Here is a 20,703-nt window from a genome sequence, read left to right on the forward strand (position 1 = left end):
GTGATTCATCAGGAGACAAATGATTTCACACTTTCATTTCCCCCAAGCAGTGGGGTGGGAAGGGGAAGAAAGCAAAGCCTGGCTTAGGTAGACGGCAAGTTGGGTGTCTCATGAGGGGCTCATCTCCAACGGCTCCCTCGGGATCCCCAGACTTTTCTCTACCAGTGCTGAGGGGGACAGCTCACACAGGTGAACAGCTCACACAGGTGACGAGACCCTGAGACAGCTGCCTCATGCTACGGACTGACAACACGAGGGCCTAGAGAGAGGACAGAGGCTCGCTGAGTGCAGGAACGAGGCTACTAATACTAAAAGGGAATTAGCTGCCTGGGAACTTCTTCAGTGAATTAAGTGAATGGGAGGGAGGGAGGAAGAGAGAGAAAAAGGGAAGGGTGGAGGGAAGGAGCGAGGAGTAAATAATCCTCTGAAAAACCTTGGGTCTTAAGTACAGAATTGGCGTATTGTTCTAGTTCACATCGAGGCAGTCTGCAACTTTGAGTTTCTAAACCACACGGCTTGGAGACAGAAGTCTTCAGTCCTAAAATCCTTGTCAGCACTGAGTAGAGGCAAGTGACCTTGACTACAGGAAGCAGAGAATAGAGGCAATTTTCAGTCATCTAATCACACACACACACACACACATACACCAAAACAAGCTTTGCCTTTCAACCCCCCGAAGGGTGGATAAAGTCCACGACTGACCGCGTTCTTATTCAGGAACTCCTCTGAACCCTCAGCTACAGCAGCAGAAAACTGCCCTAAACCGCTTTATTCTCCGACTGGCATTCTCCTACCCTTAGACTAGAGAGGCGCGTGTTGCTTTGTATTGAGAATCACGGGTGAAACAAAAACCACCCGTGGACGGTGGAGGCCACTCATAGTCCCCAGCTCCATATCTAACTGAGCAGCTGACCGTCTACAGATGGAGTCCTCACACAAGGAGCAGGGCAGAAGCAGAAATGTGCACGAAGAGAAAGGGTGCTAGGAGGGGGGTAGACTTGGAAGTAGCCCAAGTTCCAAGACAAAGGCGACAACAGGTTTAATTACAGTATCTTTGTTAGACATGCGCCACCTCCTGGCGCACTGAGCTGGGTCCTCAAAAGCAAGGGGTTATTTCAAGTAGGGACACACTCTCCTGTTATCTACCCACATACATCTTCGGTCAGACCCCAGCCAGGCCCCAGCTCAAAGCCCTGTAGGTTTGGAATGTGTGGCAGGCATGCCTCAACACAACTGCTGATGCAGCCTGGTGCTGTTCATGCTTGCCAGTATGTGGGCTTCCATCCAGCCATACAGGTCATACACGTGTCTACTGAACTCCTGTGAAGGCCACACACACACGTGGCACAAAAAGGGAGAAATACTCAGTAGAGTCCACGAAAGTTTCCTCATGGTTTAAACCTCTGGCTCACTCGAATAGTAAAACAAAACGGGAAACCTTCTCTTTAAACTGCCTTAGAATCACTAGTCATAAGACCGCATTAGAAAAAAAAAAATAAGATCAGAGGCCATATTTAGGTATCTCATGTCACAAGGGTAGCGGTTTTGAAAACTTGAACGAAAAGACCTACTTAGATCAAGTACACTTTCCATATGGGGACAGAGTGTAAACACGTGGCTTTGGAGCCATCTGGTCTCTGCCCCAACTGTAACACTGTGATGGTAGTGGGAAACAACCACAAGAGACACACGGAAGTGGCGAGCACGACCACGGTCCCTTAAAGCTTTATTTATGGACAAGGAAATTTATAAAGTTCCCATCATTTCCATACGGCATAAAATGTAATCCCTTTTTTGAGTTTTTCAACCTGCTACCTGTCTAGGCCATCGAGAACAAGTAACTGGCTAGAGGGGACGACCCCTGACCATAGACAGATGGAATATAAACATTGCTACTGTCAGCTACAGTTATGGCGGCCAGGGGAAGACAGCGCTAAGGGAATGGGACAGTATTGAAGAGGTATAGTCATCACGTTAACGTTTTCTGTAAGATGTTTTAGCATCCTAAGAACCTGGCTGGCTGTTGAGAGGCAAGTCCTCCCAAAGCTAGACAGGCCTGCAGAGAGTGAAGGTGCAGGGGACACCTTTCAGACGCACCCCGACTAATTCCTAATCTGTTCCACTGGCCCTCTCCATCGCCTGACTCCCATGTGGCATTTCTCCTGTCCTAATCATTTCAGGGCACCCGAGGACCACCCCAGGCCCCAGGAATTAGTGATTAATGTTTGCCTTGGCATGCCTTTCCCAAAGAAGCCTTCCTATGAGGCAGGGCCTCTGTTTCTCTGCCTCCTGCACCTACTGATTCCCCTCCGGTCCTCATGGCTATGTCCTGTCCACTTCTTTGAGAAATCTAAGATCTCTTTCAACAGTGCTGGCTCTCCTGTGTAATTCTCAGTCACTTCCACCAATGTAAATCTAAGACCAGGATGCGTGGAGTCTAAAATGGATCCAGGGCCTCAGCATCACAGAGGCCCCATGCCAGTCATGCAGGTTGAAAGTCTTCAGGGAAACAAGATTCCCCAAGCTATCTGCAAGGGTACAAAAGCCTGGGAAGCCCTGGTGAGTTAAAGCCTGGCTCTGGATTAAAAGGCCCAGTGTAACCCTGTGCCTCTCATTGGCTCTGCAGCCTTCGACAACTTATCAGAATATTCACATTTCCTGTTGTGCACCTAAGGGTGGGAATGACGGTGGCAGAATCTGTGCTTAAACACCTTAGAAGTATCTGAAACATGCTTGCTAGGGTTTCTTTTCAGAGCACAAATGCCCATCCATGCCCATAGTCCTAAGACTCTCCTTCGGGAGTGCACACATTCTGAACCAGTGGGGTAACCTCTAGCTATAAGCCCACCCAGCCACAATTCTGTCCAAAACGCAAAGAAAGACGCCACACCTCTTGGCCACAGAGTGAAAAATGTATTGACGTTGTCAAGGGACGACTTGGTTCAGGCCTGTTGAGACAATGCATGCGCAAGGCGTGCTGGTTCTCAAAACAGCATCAGAGAGGTCAATGAACACGCCTGGGGTTGGAACTTGGATTGTGCGTTTTTATTAGCCAGGCTCACTACTCTAAAGTTTCTCCTAGAGCATGTCTGAGGGCTGCTTTCAGAGCAACTACAGGCCTATTAGATGTTAACAAGGTGAACTTGTTCACAGTAAGATTGACCATTGCGCTACCAGCAACCTGGTTCTCATTAGCTTTGTTCACTGGGGGAGGAGGCCACTTTTCCAATTTCCTCCTCATTTATACGTGTAATCACCAACAGGCTCCAGAAAATAATGAACAATAAGTTAGTTAAAAAACAAGTATGGTTATGTCATAGATTTTTTTCCCCCAAGACCCTCAATGTCAGACCATTTACATTTACGGGGGTGGGGTGGGGCGTTATGGGAAACTAAGTAACAATAAAAACAAAAACTACTGAAAAATACATCTATAGAACACAGGGATCAGTTGTAAACAGCTCAGAGGGGTGAAGAAGACACCGTCCGTCCTTCCAGCAGGATGGGCAGTCCAACGGGCCAAACTCTGCTTCGTTTGTCTGTTTCCCTAGTGGCTATTTTCCTACCACAGTGTTGCGCTTCATTATTATATTAAATAACTTATATGGGCAAGGAGGAGTGTGCTAACCAGCAGCCAACTCAAAACCTCTGGGGAAGAGGGGGAAGAGACGTTGACCACACTGCACACGCTATGGGAACAAGGTCCCCGGGCAGCGGACATCCACCCAGTCTTCATCCTCACCAGGACACTTCTGGCTCAAGCAGAGGTCTGGGATCCAAACTGAGGTGTGTGTGTGGGTTCTCCTCCCTCCTCTCCCTTTTTCATTTAAATTAACAAAGAAACATGGACTTCCATAGAGCCAGCACTTGGCTGGGTAAGTTCCATTAGCAGCAAATGTTCAAGCCAAAAAAAAAAAAAAAAAAAAAAAAAAAAAAAAAAAAAAAAAAAAAAAAAAAACCAACCACACACACACACACAAAAGAAAACTCCATCCAGGTGCAGAGCTGTGATTCACGTGGAAATTCCAGGAGATGAATCATGGGCAGAGCCGGGACTTTTAGAGGATTCTTTCTCAAGTGTCTTCAATGAGCACTGCGGGCTCCACGCTCTGAGTGCGTCTGTCGGCCGTAGGAAATGAGTTCTCCATCTGTCTGCAGTTGGGCTTGCTTACAGGGTCTGCACTGATTGTTCCTAGTACTAGATGCCAGAAAACAAAGGCCAGGCCCTCCAGGGTCTGTTTGATGCAGCAGCAGCAACAACAACAGCAACAGCAGGTCCCATATGTTAAACTCTGCCCAGCAGGCTGGACCTGTAAGGCAGAAGGCAGAGAATACTTGTATTGGCTCAGATCGCCTTGGTTAATGCTCATCTCTCCTATATTTTCAATGTCTTTTCACATAGTGAAACGATGGGTGGAAATCAAGGTCTGGAGTCTTAGTAGTCCTGCAGGAAAACTGCCACACCCTTAAACAGTTATTAATGGAGACAGCCAAAGCACTGCTTACAGTAAATCTCTATCTTGAGTGGTTTGATATTAAAACAAAAGGTGAACACCATTAATGATAACAAACGTGCCTGATAGCCAGGCTTATGCCTTAGGCTTCAGTTGCTGTGATAAAACACAAGGATCGGAAGCATCCTGGGAAGAAAGGGTTTATTTGGCTGACACCTTCCATATCACAGGGCATCGTCAAAGGAAGTCAGGGCAGGCACCTAGAGGTCAGACTTCGAACCAGAGGCAACAGAGAAGTAAGTGTTGCTTACAGGTTGACTCCTGATGGCTTGCACTCAGGACCACCAGTCCATGGCTGGCTCCGCCCACAATGGGCTGGCCTTCTCCTGTCAGTCATCAATTAAGAGACCGCCTCACAGGCGAAGCAGGTGGGGGCATTTTCTCAATTAAGTTTCCTCTTCCAAAATTATTCTAGTTTGTGTCAAACTGACATAAAACTTGCCAGCGCAGTTTACTTAGTAGGATAAAGGCAACTTCCACCGTGTTTTCTACGATCACGGAAGGGAAACAGTAGGTGATAAGGTAGGTGTCTGTCCTCAGCTGGGGGCTCAAGTCTGCACTGGTGTTCTGAACGTAGGAACAGCAGGAAAAGCATCTATGGACAGCAGCTCACTGCTTCAAAGCTAACGGGTGCATGAGGTTTCAGGCAGGAACTGCCATTCTAAAGAGTTTACTGACATTTTTATCCTTTCTATGGTTGCTAGGCTTTGGCCAGCCAGCACCTGCAATGTCCCAGCGTCATTCTGGTGATGCGGATGTGCATTATAACCCAGGCTGGCTGCAAAGTCACTCTGTAGGCCAGGCTAGCCTCAAACTCGCAATTCTATTACCCCAGCCTCCCAAGAGCTAAGATTCTAGGCGTATGTCAACACGCCTGGCGTGCAATCCTCAAAATCATTCGGACCAGATAAACATTATTGCTGAACATTTCTGAATTTATACAACTGTAAAGAGATCCCCACATCCATGCCTGAATTCAGCTGGCACACGGCTCTCTCACCACACATGTTCGGTTTCACCCACTGAAGTCTTTGGTTACGTCAAGTTTTTTGGTTACCATATACTGTGTGTAGAGTATACAGAGCCATGGGGAGAGCGTGCAATTCATTCTTTCCTGTCAAGCCTTCTATCTGCAACCTAACGACTGATTGCCAGTTGTTATTAATTTATTCATATATAACAGAATTATGGGTAAAATAAAAGAATTTTGGGTAGGTTTTAGTTTTTAAAATATATCTGTAATTCAGATACTGAGTTGCAGAGCTGATCTGTCTACTTCTTCAAATTCACATACACACACATAGGAGCTGGTATCTGGCTGGTAACCGACTGTTAAATGATACCCTACCTTCAACTGACCTTAATTTTAACCAGCATTTTTGTTGTTGTTTCACCCAAATAGAGTTTTAAGATTAGAACTAACTAGTCAACAATAAAGTCTGGACATACAAAGATAGAAAAATGGTATTTTAAAATTTGTTTATTTTACTATACTATGGGGTAATCTCAGTTTCACATTCTATTACATAATAGGGGGAAAACTGAAGTCATGGTATTAGCTGCCAGTGCAAGAAAAAAAAAAGAAAGAAAGCCAATAAAACCGAGTGATGGCAATGAGAATCCCAGGCCACAGAGATTCTCTGAACTGAAGCTAAGACTCCGCCAACAAGACGAGGTAGGCAGGGCCCGCCCACAAGGCACATACATGGCATTCCTGCGGGGACATTGACACTGCCTGCAGACCAGTACAAGAAGCACTGAGACTCACCTTAAAGACTTCCATCTGTCCTTCTCTATGTTATTTTCAGGGCCTTCGCTCTCATAGGACGCCAGGTAGAGAGCTACAATCAACCAAAGGAAAGAAGAGTACGGTGTGAGTGAAGCCTTCTGATACCTGACCCCACGGCTAGGAGGACCTGCTTGCCTTAAGCCTGACTTCCAGAACACCCTTCAAATATGCTGGAAAAACACAAAACGAACAGCACTTCTCATTGGCCAGCAAAACCTGCTTCTGATTGGCCACTTCAACAAAACCTCGGCTTCTGATTGGCCATCTCGACAAAACCCCAGGGCTCTAAACTGAAAAAGTACTTCATCACCCAAGAATTTATGAGGCAGAAAACTTTGAAAATGCAAGCCATACAGTGCTGTTGAAGTTCTCAGGTTTATTTTATTCCTTACAAAGGAAAGGGTCATGGCTCTTTCCTGGAGCCTCAGAACTTTAATAAAGGCCACGTGCATGTTGTTTAAATCAGAAAGAGCAACATCTCAAAACTGTATTGATCTTACTTATAGAGATGAAAACAATCAAGTTCCCGCCCCCGCCCCAAAACAGGCAACAGGAATTCAAAATGGCGGCTGGGCAGACACCATCAACACACTATGAGGGTACAACAGTCCAGCAGAATAAGTTCTCGGGTCTTCTGCAGAAGACTCGATTGGTGAATCTTCCTATGCAGAAGCAATCCTTTTTTCCTGCCCCCACTGCCCAATGCTTTCACAGTCAAGGCTTCCCATAGCTTTCTGAAATATTCTTTAATAGCTTTCTACTTAAGCTCATCACTGCAGAACAGGCATTAGGAAGGATGCTTAAATGCATTGTGTTTGGCTGATTAAAAACATTTTAGGGGTAAATTGCAAGAAAGAAAAGGGTGGATCAGCTCAGAGGCCTGGTTTCGGACGTGAGAGCCAACCAAGTAGAGACATTTATAGACAGGACTGGGGGTGTTCAGGGCAGGGATACCCTAAAGGCCTCACCGTCTTCACTGAACACAGGCACTGAGAGCAGGTACTGTAGAACCTTCCGGTCATGCTCAAACGGACACTCCACCTGCTTCCACGTCATGAACTCGCTCACTTGTTTGGCCAGTTCCCAAAATTTCTGAAAGAAAATTAAAGAATTGTAGGGCAATTGTCAAGAATGAATGGGCTTGCAAGACACAACTCCATTTGCAATGTACCCAGTTTTGGAACTTCGGGATCGACTCTTCTTTACTTAATTAACACTATATTTGCTAAGTAGGGAGGGTGAGATCTAGTCACGTTCCCTCAGGGGACAGCACTGATGGGTGACATGGTTACTAAGCTACTTGGTGGTGTTCATTTCTCACAGGCAGTAGGGGAATAGCAAGCTTGTTCCAAGCTGTGGCTCTGCCTTGCTGCTGGCTGGGACACTTAGAAACAACCCACTCCCACTCCTATGCTCTGGCTTTAATTTTAATATTTTTAGGTTTTTGAGACAGGCTCTCACTATGTAATACTAGAAGGCCTGAAATTCACTATGAAGATCAAATTGGCCTCAGACTTGTGCTGGTAATCCTTCTGCTTCTGCTTCATAAATGTTGAGATTGCGAGCCTGTACCACTATCCCTCCCTGATCCCTCCTCTAGATAGTCGTACCCTACTTCATTACACTCACCTCAAAGTTGACATGGCCATTTGGAAGACGGTTGGCACAGCCCTCATTGAGGAAATAAATATCTTTGATTAAGAGACTGAAGAATGGTATCACAATCTAGAAAGAAACAGATTCAGGGTTGCCTCGGTAAATAAGACATTTAACCTCTTGTTACAGACAGAAGCGATTAAGGAACAATGTGGATTTGGATTACGTGGGAGGCCACAATGAACAAGGGTACACTGCACTCCGCAAGACAACACTTGCTACCTTACACGGCATAGCCCAAGATGCAAGTGTCATCAAGACCCAAGCACAGTAGGGACTAGCACTATTGGTAAGTGGATGGATACTTTCTGTACAGTCTTTCCGATTTTCTTCAATGTTTAACTTGATAAAATCGAAAGGTTCTGACCAAAATGAAAGTATATAAAAGGACGCTATTCATTTAGTGACCCCCTGATTCTTGCAAAGCCCCAAAGGCACATGGCCTATCTCCTGGTTGTGCTCCAGAACGCTCCATCACCACTTAGACATCTACAGTTTAGTTGACGTTTTCTTTCTGTTTTATCCTTGAAGCCTTTGCTCAAGATAATGTGACAGCTGAAGGTTTTAAGCAACAGTTGCTACAATTTCCTGTTGAAGGAACCTGGCCATGTCAGAGAACAAGTCTGTGCCTGCTGTCTAGGAAAAACCCCTTGGGAGGACCTGGCACTGTCTGCGGCAAGACAGATGCTCCTCAAGAAAGGGAGGGAGAAAAATGTAGGAAATAAAATTAAAGACTGTCCAGAGGACAGTATGCGTCTCTGATGATACCTTCTGGCCCTGATTCCTTGGTTTTAGCCTACAGGAGCAACCTTTAAAGGGGCCCTAAGTCTGACCGCGTCCATCACAAACAGAGATCAAAGTGCAGATACGGTAACTTTTATTTTTTCCCCTCAAAGGCAACATATTTGAATCAAAAAGTTTTGCAATGTAAATAATGCATCAAACAGATTATTTGGGAAATTCTGAAAACCCCAAGATCAGGTCTTTGAAGTTTCCTAAGCTCATGACTCATGAGTATGAAAACGAAGTTTTGGCTCACACACAAACAGTAAGCAACAATCCACTTCTAGAGAAAAATTCTGACTGTTTCCTCCCTGAAGTCATTTTCAAAAGGCTAAAACACCTTTCAAATTTTCGTTTCATTGATCTCTAAGAATAATCAAATTTATCCTCAACTTTACTAGTACCCTTGACTACATAGTATTTGTTATTGTCTGTGGAGTCCCTAAAGCAGAATTAACAGGGAGTGTGTGTACTTCCTTCCCCTCTGATATTATGGGCACAGGGCTGGAACTAAGAGCAAGACAGATCTGAACTCCGCCTCTTCCAAGGCTGGGAGGTGCTGGGCTATGGACTCCAACCGGCAGCACCTAAGACACTGGCTCTACAACTGGCTAGTAATAAAAGCCAGGGACTGGCAAAATGCAAGGTTTTTGTTTGTAGGTTTTATTCTGTTTTAAATGTATGTGTTGTTATTTCTGGTATGGCCTAGGAGACACATGCCTTACATTTTTAAGTCACTGGGGGAGGGCCTCAAAAAAAATAATGGCTTCAGGGTATATGAAAAATCATGTGAAATTTCAATGACAGTGACCACAGGATTTCTCTGGAGGATGACCATGCTCATTCATCTAGACACTGGCTTTCCGCTACTATCCAAGTAGAGTTACTCTTAGAAGGCAATAAACACCCATCATCCCGGGATAGCCTCAGGGAAATGGAGACAATGAAAATCAAGGGGTAGTAGTTGACAGGGCAGCAGCTTCGAAGCAAGAAGTTCCTGGGCTACTCCAGTTCTTGGGGCTGGACTGTGAGCCTCAGGTACTGTCTTCGATCGGTACTTAGACTCACTCAGTTCCTGTCACAGCCTATAAACTGCAGGAGGCAGAATGGTTCCTTCTATGAATTTTGCCCTCAGTCAGTGTTCCTGCATGATGCTCTACCACCAACAGAGTTATTCTTCCAGGAACTAGGCAACACAGCCAGCCTCCCATGGGGCACTCGACTGCTGTGTCTCGTGCCCATGAGAAGGAGGGAATCTCAAACTTCATTTCCTCCTTCACTCATGTTAGTCCCCACCAGCTCTGCACAACCAATTGAACAGTGAAGAGGAGAAGAAAATAATAACTCAGGATTGTTATAAGTATAGAGAACAAGTCTTGTTTCTATTAGGTCTTGCCAATATTATTACTGGGCAAATTGCTCAAGTAGGCATATATAAACTATTATATATATGGTAGGGTTGTATATTCCTGACTGGCCTGAAGACTTACTATATAGCCAAGGATAACCTTGAACTCCTCTAATTCTACTGAGTGCTGGGATTTCAGGCATGGACCACCTCGTGTGGTTTTGTGTGGTGACTGAACTCTACTGTTTTTGTGCATCCTAGACAAAGACTCTACCAACTGAGCTACACTGTCAATTTTCCCTTAAATAATATTCTGAATCCTGGGGCTGGAGAGCTGGCTCAGCAGTAAAGAGCACCGGCTGCTTTTCTAGAGGTCCTGAGTTCATTAAATACCTAGCAACCACATGGTGGCTCACAACCATCTGTAGTGGGACCTGATGCCCTTTTCTAAAGTGCAGACATGCATACAGACAGAGCACTCATGGACATACACGTAGAATACATACATCCATTCTGAATTCATTTGGGGCTGGTAATTTCAGCTACCAGGGAGGCTAGGCTGGAGAATTACAGGCTGAAGACCTGTCTGGGATTCTTCTCAAAAACAAAACAGTGAAATGATGGCTGGACATACAGTATAGTTGAATAGCAGAGTGCTCCCTGGTAGGAGTAAAACCCTGGGTTCACTCCTTAGCACCGTAATTCAGAGTCAGCCTTTGTACTTGAAGGTATTATCAGTTCCATGTCTAGAAGGAGATGCTAATGAGGAGGGCCAAGTCTACAGAAACAAACAGAATAGCAAAGGGATGGAAAACCACCTAATCACATGAGGCATGGTTAAAAACCCAGAGCCACAAGCACTTGCATGAAGGGAGACTACTCAGAAAGCACCTCAGCACTCCTGTGTGGAAGAAAGATTTGATTGGCTTCATAATAAGCACCTGGAACGTTCCTCCCTGCCCACACAAACTGGAGATTTGAAAAAGATCAAAGACCATGACTCAAGATATGCTGCCCAGGAGACTGTAAAAGGAGACGTTGCTTTGGAATAAAGAAAGGAATCCCTCAGCTCAAAATAAGAAAAATAACCTCAATGTTTAATGAAGGATAGATTTAGCTGGACATGTTCTTATTATTTTTCTATCAGCTTGCTTGGTTTTTTTTTTTTATCAGCTACAAGGTAAAATCTACAAATTTATGCAGAACTGGCTTTTAAAAGCAAAGCAGGAAGAATTTACTAAGTGGCATAAACTGTAAATAACTAGGTTTGTTTTCTTTTCTGGGAACAACTGTTAGGGTTGCACAAGGGACCACTCTTGGTGGCTGACAACGGAGCAGCAGTCCTCAGACAGACTCCACAGCCTCCTCCCACCGCTCACTGAGGGCCGTGTGTGAGCCGGGTATCCACCACAGGGAGATGGGGCGTGGTCTCACAGCCTCCCTGCATCCTTCACTTCAGGATGTGGAGGTCCTCCCACACATGTGTTCATCTTCAGAAAATCGACCCACTTCCGATTAGGTCGTTTCAGCAAAATAGAAACCCTAGCAAACTCTCAGGCACCTGGACATTTCCTCATCTAAAAATCAAAGTGAATACATTGGCAGTGTTTCTCAGAAGTCACCAGAGCCAGTATTTCACGTGTGGTGACAGAAATGTCACATGTTTAAAAGGAGATTTCATCACAGTTCTTGAGCCTGATGATTCAGGGGGGACGTGACTTCGAAGCCGGGGAATGTTTTAATCCTGTTTTCCCAAGCCGGTTGAAAATACTACTTAATGCGGGGACAGAATTCAAATAGACAACAGCTGCCACTAAGAAATCAGCATTAGCTGTTTGTCATAATTGGACATTAATTCTCAAACAGCAAGACAGACAATCTGTCCTTCCTCCACGCGGAACTGAGACAGAAATGGACCAGTGGGACCAACAGAATCCAGAACTCCATAGATCCAGGGTGGCACTAATGGAAACAGACAACAGGAGCATTCTTTTTTTTTTTTTTTTTTAGAAATTGCCCCTGTATTTTTCATGCCACCTACATATCCAATTAGTAGCAGCAAGCCTAATGTTAGAGCAACTGCCCTGCTTTCTGAGAATACATTACTGAACTGTAGGAGGTACGCGAATTCTTCTGAAAGAAAAGGTCACATTACATGAGCTCCTTTATGCAGAACTTAAATGTCTTCTCCCCATTAAACCAAATTACTCTCTAACGCTATTAGTCACCTGTCACATGACTTAGTTCACTGTCTTAAACACAAAGAAGACACTCCAGAACACACCAAAAGCACAATAATGCAAGTCATATCGCAATATCCAATTGCAAAATTGGATTCCAAGCCACTCCTCTTTGTCCACAGCTCAACACTACTCTATGGTCGCCTTCCTCGTGTGCCAAGTGTGCCAAGGAATACGATGTGTATAAATGGACTCCTCTTAGATCTGAGCTGGCAAAAAAAAAAAAAAAAAAAAACCACAGCCCCAGGGAGAGTGGTTCACATGTCAGTGTAAAACACGGCAACTCCCCAACAAGTAATCCACACTTTTCAGAGCATACCTTCTCTCTGCTGCTGTGAGCAGTTAGGGACCTTTGCGCTGCTCCTCGGAGAGCCGTTCTGTAGTTATAGAAATTGCTTGAAGGGTCCATCTGGTGCTGTAGAAAGGCAATGTTACTAACCACTCATTCTTTACTGTAGATGTTTACAAGATCATGTCTTTAACTATACATGCAAATTCAAAGTTAGTTAGGGAATTCATAGAGGTGTGATTTACCCATCACACACACTCCACACACACACAACCCCTCAGGGTTATACAGGAAGGGCTGTTGGTGTTAACCAAATATGCACAGTGGTGAATAACTATTCTAAGGCTAAGGATGCTACACAGAAGTGTGCAAGGCAAACTGGGATGTTGACCTCTCTGCTGTTCGGGATTCTGGGTCTATTCTGGCATACACAATCATGTGATTGGGAAATCAGCATCTTCCATCAATCACTCCAAAATGCCCACCTCTATTTATAAAAGGATCAACCTTAAACCCAGTTTGTGTTGCCCTATTCCAGCCAGATCCCTCTCCTAACTCTGGGTCTGAAAGTCTCTTCCTTTGATAGTCCTACCTAATCAAGAGGCAGCACCACAGAGTGGTGCTTTGCTGTTCTGCCCAGGCTGCCCTGAAACTCAAAATCCTCCTGCCTCAGCCTCCTGAATGCTGAGATCACAGGCACGCTCTCTCCATTCAGCCCTGAAACATGACTTTCGCATACCTCAAGAATGTCAAACTTGGCAGTCTTCACTTTGGCCCAAGTTTTTTTTAGTCTCGAGACTGGGCTCATGTTCATACCAGCTTCCCGTTTAAAATGCACATGGAGAGAAGAAAATCAAAATAGAAATGTAAGAAGTCGCTCCAGTTGGACTCCAAAAAAGCATACGTCACTAAGCATTAATAACTGAGTTCTGCACGTGTGGTAACAGCCTCGAGTTTTACACCATTTCCTTGCAAGCTCATCCTCAGCTAGGGCTGAGCACATTTTTAGGGAAAAAAAAACAGTAAACATTTTAGGGTACGCAGGCCATATGTGGGACACGACACTGCCAAGTTGTACCACGTGAGCAGCCACAGAAACTCGGAAACAACCGGCCATGGCTGCCGTCCATCCACACTTTACGCATAGATGCCAGGGCTTATGCTTTGCTGACGTAGGGTCTCAAGTGGCTCAGACTGGCTGGACTTGGCTTTGAAGTCAAGAATTGAATTCCAGACCCTCCTCCTTCATCTCCTACGTGTTAGGATGAAAGGCGGAAGACTTCATACCTGACTAGATGTTGAAGTTTGAATTTAGACTATATTTTTATGTTAGAAATTCTTTTTTTTTCCCATTTTTCTCAATCACTTAAAAAAATGAGAACTCTAGTTAAGTAAATGAAACAAGACATGTTGTCCTTTGATGACCTGTTCCTCTTAATACGAAAGTTGACTGCTGCTGACTGATGCTGTACTCACTTAACTCCAGCATTTAGCTGGAGCAAGTGACAAACATAGACTTTTTTATTATTGATTTTTATTGAGCTCTGCATTTTTCTCTGCTCCCCTCCTTGCCTCTCCCCTCCCCCCTTCGATCCTCCCCCAAGGTCCCCATGCTCCCAATTTACTCAAGAGATCTTGTCTTTTTCTACTTCCCATGTAGATTAGATCTATGTATGTTTCTCTTAGGGTCCTCATTGTTGTCTAGGTTCTCTGGGATTGTGATTTGTGGGCTGGTTTTCTTTGCTTTATGTTTAAAAACCATCTATGAGTGAGTACATGTGATAATTGTCTCTCTGGGTCTGGGTTCCCTCATTCATTAGCTTGTACAGATAGATATTTAACGGAGGATAAATGAACAAAAGCTATTCAATGAATTCAAGCTTACTAAGGAAAGAATATGCATCCTTGCACCAATTTGGTCCCATAAAACATTCTGAATGCTCTGAATTACTCCAGATTTAAAAAAACACAGTTTTCAAGAAAAAAAAAAAAAAGACTTCCTTTTCTTTCCTCCTTCCTTTTTTGTTTTTGTTTTCTTCAGGACAGAGTTTCTCTGGAAAGAAATTTTTCAATGGATACATTTTAAAAGCCCCATAAAACCAGTGTTCTCACAAAAATACTCACAGATTATTGCCATCAAGGAATTGAAGTTTCCGATGTTGAAGCACTCTCGAGCCACGTCGATGAAGTATTCGATCATTCTCGCTCTGTGTTTCTTCTTCACGGGCTGTAAGGAAAATGACGACAGTGAGCGGACAGGAACCCAGTACGTGGGCCCAACAGCTCGGAAGCAAGCAGGGAAAAAACGCACGGTCTCACCATGCAGATTTCTGTAGCGACCAAGTAGCTTAGGCGATTGAACCACTCTACGTAAGCTTCCAAGTTTCTCGTTTTCTTCCGCTCACTGTAGCAAGTCTGTGGAGAGCAATACGGGCAGATGAGGTCTGGAATACACGCTGATGCGCTCACAGAAGCGCCTTCCTCTCCCTCCCGAGAAACTATGTTCCTCTGGGGTCATGAGTTCTCTCAGACCCTCAGCTCCGAAGAAAAATTTGCTGGTTCGTTTTAACCCCCAGCTTGCCACAAGCAAGAATCAGACGGAAGAGACTCTTAGTGGGGAATTATCTAGATCTGGCTGGCCTGCCAGTGTGTGGGAGACTGTCTTGATTGTTAATGGATGAAGGAAACACAGCCCAGCCCACTGAGGGTGGCACCATTTTCTCGAGGCAGGGGTGCTGGAGAGTGAAAGCTGCTGGGCACAGCAAAGGAGGCGAGGAAGGACACAGGCGGGGCTGTACTTAACTTCTTTCTACTCCATTTTTTTCCTTTAAAGATAAAAGTCTTATTTTTGAGGAACTTGTTGCCATATTTTTTTTTTTTTTTTTTTTTTAGAAAAAGCAAAGATGTTACTCTCTCTTCATCCAAGGAATAAATAAGGGCATAAAACCTCTCCTTAAATGGTGGCTAATCTCTCTGCTCTTGACTGTGTGGTATGACTAGCTGCTTGAATTCCAACCTTGATTTCCCCTCTGTAGTGTTCTGGAATCTGGAAGTGTGAGGTAAATAAGCCCCTTCTCCCTAAGTTACTTACTGTCTGGATACTATATCACAGCAATAGAGATGTCACTAGAACAAGGGTTGCAGGCTCAAACAGGATGCAAATGCCAATTGCTATCAACACAGCAAGGAGGCTAGAAACCCTCTCTCACATTTAGATGGGAGACAAGATGGAGCACCATTTACCCAAAGATAAAAGGAATTCTACGCTATTACTATCTTGTGTAGGGTGCTCGGCACACTGTTCAAAAGCAGAAGCTCATCATATCTTGGAGTTCAAGGCCACGCTTGAAGAGGTTCATTAATCCCTCTTTCCTTCCTTTCAGAAGACACAAACAAAAAAAGTCCACTGGCCTCCTACTGAAAATCATGTCTTCACTTCCCATGCTGAGTGAAACTAGTCTAAGGCCGGAAACAGCTGTGGCCTTGTCTCCCCGAGAGACTTCAGCAGTAGGCGAAGCAGCCGCAGATGGCCTAACAATCCAAAATGCTTCTAGAGGTCACTCTAGAAAGAAAAAAAATCCTGTGCATGTGTTCATGAAATGGATAGTGACGGTCCAGGACCATGTTCTTTCTGTGTGTACTTTGCCATAACGCTGTCGTGAGGGATTCACTTACAGCAAGGGACCAGGCTAACTGGAGCTCTGCTGGGCAGGCTGAATGTACATCCTGTCTCCTGCCCCTGCTGCTGAATCACAGGCAGACTAGTCTCTTTGATTTTCTTTCTGGCTTAATCTGCTAAAGCCATTATATGCTTTTATCGTCTACCTTCAGCACCACAAACACTTGGGCCTTGCCAGGAAGGACTTCTTAAATTCCCAAGTAAGGAGGAAGTGATGGGATAAACTATTGTCCAGGCACTTAGAGACCCAGCCCAAGAAAACAACAGTGAATCACACACAGCTAATGGAAAACACAAAAACAAACAACTTGATACGAATTACCTTATCGTTGTCCAAGGGGTCCTTCTGCACGAATGCCTGAACAAATTCTTCTGGACCAATGTAATTGAGCCTCTCCTGAAACAAAAGCCAACAATATTAAATAAACAATATTAAAGAAAATGAGAAAGAACAGATGGCCACATTTCCCCTTATTAATCTTGGCAGCACCCCCAAATTTCTTAGATTTATAAAATAAGCTTTTAGCCCTAAATACTTCCTTCATCTTCAAGAGGTGAAAGGAGATGTTTCATAAGACAGCAGAAGAATGAACAGTTATAGGAAAATAATTAGAGGCAGAAGATAAAGAAGGTCAATAAACCTTGCTTTCCCTCATCTTGTTTAGTATGTGTTTATGAGTAAATTCCCAGGATATCAGAAACATCCATATTCAAATGCCAAAAACAAAACACGCTTCAGTTTTGTGGATTGCTTCCCTTTTGAGTTATTCTGACCTTTAGCAGCAAACAGTCTCGTTGCCAAAACAAACAATTCTGGGGCCACAAAGGGCAAAGAAGATAGGGCCTTACCAGCTCGATGTGAGTCAGCTGCTGGGCCAACGTGTAAGGGTCGCTGCAGACCGTCATGATGTCGCGCTGTATGGACTGGGGCTTGGTCTTCAGGACCGTGAGCCGGTCAGTGGCTGTGGAGCTGAGTTTCGCCAGGACTTCCTCGTACTGGCTGAGGGCGGCGAGTTTTCGGATGAGACACTGCATCATCTGCTGGACGTTCTTTCGGTACGTCTGCTAGGAAGCAAGGGGAGGATGACACTCTTGACCTGCCTGTCCTTTGCCAACCTCAGACACCCTGCCTTCAAACGCTTTGAGCTCCACCGGCTTCGAGGAGACTCATACACAGCAAAGTGTTCAAAAGCCTAGGTTTATTGGACCATTCTCTTAGAATGCTTTTGAAAATGTCATTCAGGCTGGGCCTTGAAAACACCTCAGAAAAGTCAGGTTAGCTGTGGTGGTGGCCCAGTGTAATGGATACTGCACACAAGGAAGTGCTCTCTAGTGAGAGTGTGCCTGTTCACTTCTGTTAGATGAAACTAACGTGTATCTCAAAGCAGATCATCCTCTCCCCGTGTTCCTACAGCCGCCTGCATGACTTCTCCATTCCTATCACTTAGCCTCATTCTTCTGAGGGTGTGGAAACTACGTAAGGAGAGCGCACCTTACTTTCCACTCCCCTGTCATCCACCTTCCTGACATCTACAGTGGAACTGGATACCCATTTTTGTTATCTGACCTATTCTTGATTCATGTCCACTTTTTTCCCCCATTCATGAGTTAATACTGATGTCCACACACACTCTGACACGTGGCAGTTCCCACCACAATGCTACTATCTGGTGCCGCCCTGTTTCATCGTGCTCCTCTCATGACATTTAAAATAAGTTGATTTTGAAAGTATTTCCTGTATCATAGTTAGTTAAGGCAAGAAATTACTTCCCAGTCAATCCATTCATCATCCATCCATCCGTCATCCTTCCATCCATCCGTCCATCCAGCATCTATCCATCATCAATGCATCCATCCATCATCCATCCATCATCTATCCATCATCAATGCATCCATCCATCATCCATCCATCCATCATCTATCCATCATCAATGCATCCATCCATCATCCATCCATCCATCATCTATCCATCATCCATGCATTCACTGTGATCCATCCATCCATTCATCCATTGTCTATCCATCATCCACCCATCCACCTATCATCCATCATCCATCCCTAACCCCTTCCTCTATCCTTTCTCTGGGTATGCTTATTTAATACGGTGTTGCTCTTGTCTTTCTTTTCTGGCCCCAAACTGCTAACAGCAAATATCCTTCTAGGTAAAAGATGATGCCTACATAGACAGGAGGAATGCAGGCTGACACAGTGCCAGCTGGTCACTTAGGCTGACAGTCCCAGGGAGTCTACCAAGGCAGGCAGACCTGTGCTTATGCCTCACTGGCCTTTTAAAAGGTGCCCGATACCATCTGCCAGGATTAGCAATTTGAAAATTATAAATCTAAAAGGCATAAAAATTATCTTTTTTTTTCTAATTTGGCTTAGAGTGTATTTAAACACACACACACACACACACACACCTGTAGCTGTTCACAATAAGGAAATTACAAATCTGAAAATGGCTACATCTCATGTAGGCAGAGGTTCAAAGCAACCACTGCCTTCTCCATCTTTTTTCGTCTCTATCTGGCAATGACATCAAATACGCTCTTAAGCAGGCCCACTGTATAACCTTTGTTTTTCTCTACTTTCACAGAGCAAGTGGGGCCTGACAACTGGGAGTTCAAAGTCATCCTAGGGATTAGCCTGAGATACATAGGAACCATTCCCCCCACACACACCTGACCCCACTCCCAAAAAACCCTCACCTTTAAACAACCTATTACACATTTAGGACTAGAGGTGGAAGCTGGTAGTCTAACACTCAAAGAAAATATGTCTTTCTTTGATACCCAAACCAATCAAGGCTAAGGAATGTGCTTCTCCTTCCCCACCCGAACCTCACCTTTCTTTGGGAACACTGAGATACACTAAAACTAACTTGTGTTTACTTCAGTCTTCTGTACCAAATGTCCTTATAAACGCCTACATGAGTGCTCCTGCTACTTCTTAAAATTATGCAAAGAGTTCTTAATACATTTCTCTTCTTGAGACACTTCAGCTGCACCGTGTACCATCCTGAGTAGAAAACATGTTATAAGGTTGCCTTTTTACAGCCATTAAAACCTATTTACAAGAGTAACCCACAACTGCCATTACTAAAATATGAAACACAGCATGATGTGGCTAAGAAAATATTGGTCAAATTCTAAGAAGAACTCAAAGGTTTCTAAACAGAAACTTACTTCCCTAAACCCACCGTTCCTCAGGTGTCTGAACCTGTACATAGAGCCATACGTGCCAAGGGGGCGCTCTGGGAGGATGCACACAAAACTGACAACACCTGGCGCTGTGCAGAGAGGAGGGATTGGTATTTTTACTTTGATTTGGTGAAAATACAGTGGAAGCCCACCTGGTGGTATTTCTCGGACACCATACATATGAGACACATGTAGGAAAGTTCTTTTTCACTTGGAAAAGTGAAAAACTAATCTTCAAAATGTCCATTATTTACATCCCACACGGGTTGTCTCTGCACCTCACACCTCACCTCTTCCCTCTCAGGGTCCCTCACACAAGAAACTTTGGGTAGAAACGGCCATTTTTCTTCAGGTCACCACCTGAAGGTCCCCAGCAGAATAGCAAGGGCAAAAGAAAGGGCTGAGTAGGAACAGTCTGCAGCCTGATCCCATGCGGAGGATTCCCACTGAGCAGGGGTGAGTACTGGGAGAAAGATGGGGGAGGGGTACTGGGAGAAAGGTGGGGGAGGGGTACTGGGAGAAAGATAGGAGAGGGGTACTGGGAGAAAGATGGGGGAGGGGTACTGGGAGAAAGATGGGAGAGGGGTACTGGGAGAAAGATGGAGGGAGGAGGTACTGAGAGAAAGATGGGGGAGGGGTACTGGGAGAAAGATGGGGGAGGGGTACTAGGACCCTTTTCAGTCTCTTGCTTTCATCTGATCCCATTTGAGGAGTGAGGTTCTGCGTGGTTAAGCGTGCTTCTTCACTGAGTCACAAACTGCTAAATGTGTACTTATTCTTTTTTATGACTTCAGTTGCCAGAGCCAGTAATTACCTGGCAAATAAAGACAGAAGTCCTCATAGAGACCAGCCCCTTAAGGAAGAGAAAATCGCATTCTATCCACTCCAGCCGTTTGTCATGGAACTCAATCATTAGATTCATTTCATGATTCTTCCCGGCGAGCCCCAATAAACCACCCCATTTGGGGCAAATCCCCAAGGGAGAAGCATATTAAGCCAAATTATGTGGGGGAACTGTCCTAGCAGATTCTAAGGAACATGACTAAATTATATACAGGGCACACCTGGATTCACTGAGTGCCAAAAACCTTCCCTGAAGTCAGAGGCAAGAAGCAACAGGCCCTGGTTCAAACCCAAGCTTCTTCCACAGGGAGGAGTGATGTCTACCCGTTCTCGCAGTTGACTTCTTTGTTTATCTGCTCCGT

General features: G+C 44.7%; 1 protein-coding gene across 3 annotated transcripts in view; it reads right to left on the reverse strand.

Annotated features, from left to right (window-relative positions):
- Positions 1-3,416: 3,416 nt before the first annotated feature.
- Rasgef1b (RasGEF domain family member 1B) overlaps positions 3,417-20,703 on the reverse strand; it is a 170,470-nt gene continuing 153,183 nt past the window's right edge. For 2 of the 3 annotated variants that reach the window (XM_050149979.1, XM_050149978.1), the window contains 10 exons: positions 17,148-17,363; positions 16,621-16,695; positions 14,939-15,034; positions 14,744-14,846; positions 13,359-13,438; positions 12,650-12,745; positions 7,933-8,028; positions 7,272-7,395; positions 6,283-6,355; positions 3,417-4,310 (listed from right to left, as the gene is read on the reverse strand). In XM_050149979.1, coding sequence (XP_050005936.1) covers positions 4,286-4,310; positions 6,283-6,355; positions 7,272-7,395; positions 7,933-8,028; positions 12,650-12,745; positions 13,359-13,438; positions 14,744-14,846; positions 14,939-15,034; positions 16,621-16,695; positions 17,148-17,363 — 984 coding nt within the window. In that variant the 3' untranslated portion in view covers positions 3,417-4,285. The remainder of the gene's footprint in view (positions 4,311-6,282; positions 6,356-7,271; positions 7,396-7,932; positions 8,029-12,649; positions 12,746-13,358; positions 13,439-14,743; positions 14,847-14,938; positions 15,035-16,620; positions 16,696-17,147; positions 17,364-20,703) is intronic. The other variant, XM_050149980.1, reaches the window with a different exon arrangement.

Source organism: Alexandromys fortis, unplaced genomic scaffold (assembly GCF_014885135.2).
Source record: "Alexandromys fortis isolate MF-2015 unplaced genomic scaffold, M_Fortis_MF-2015_v1.1 scaffold_0, whole genome shotgun sequence".
Classification (NCBI taxonomy): Eukaryota; Metazoa; Chordata; class Mammalia; order Rodentia; family Cricetidae; genus Alexandromys; species Alexandromys fortis.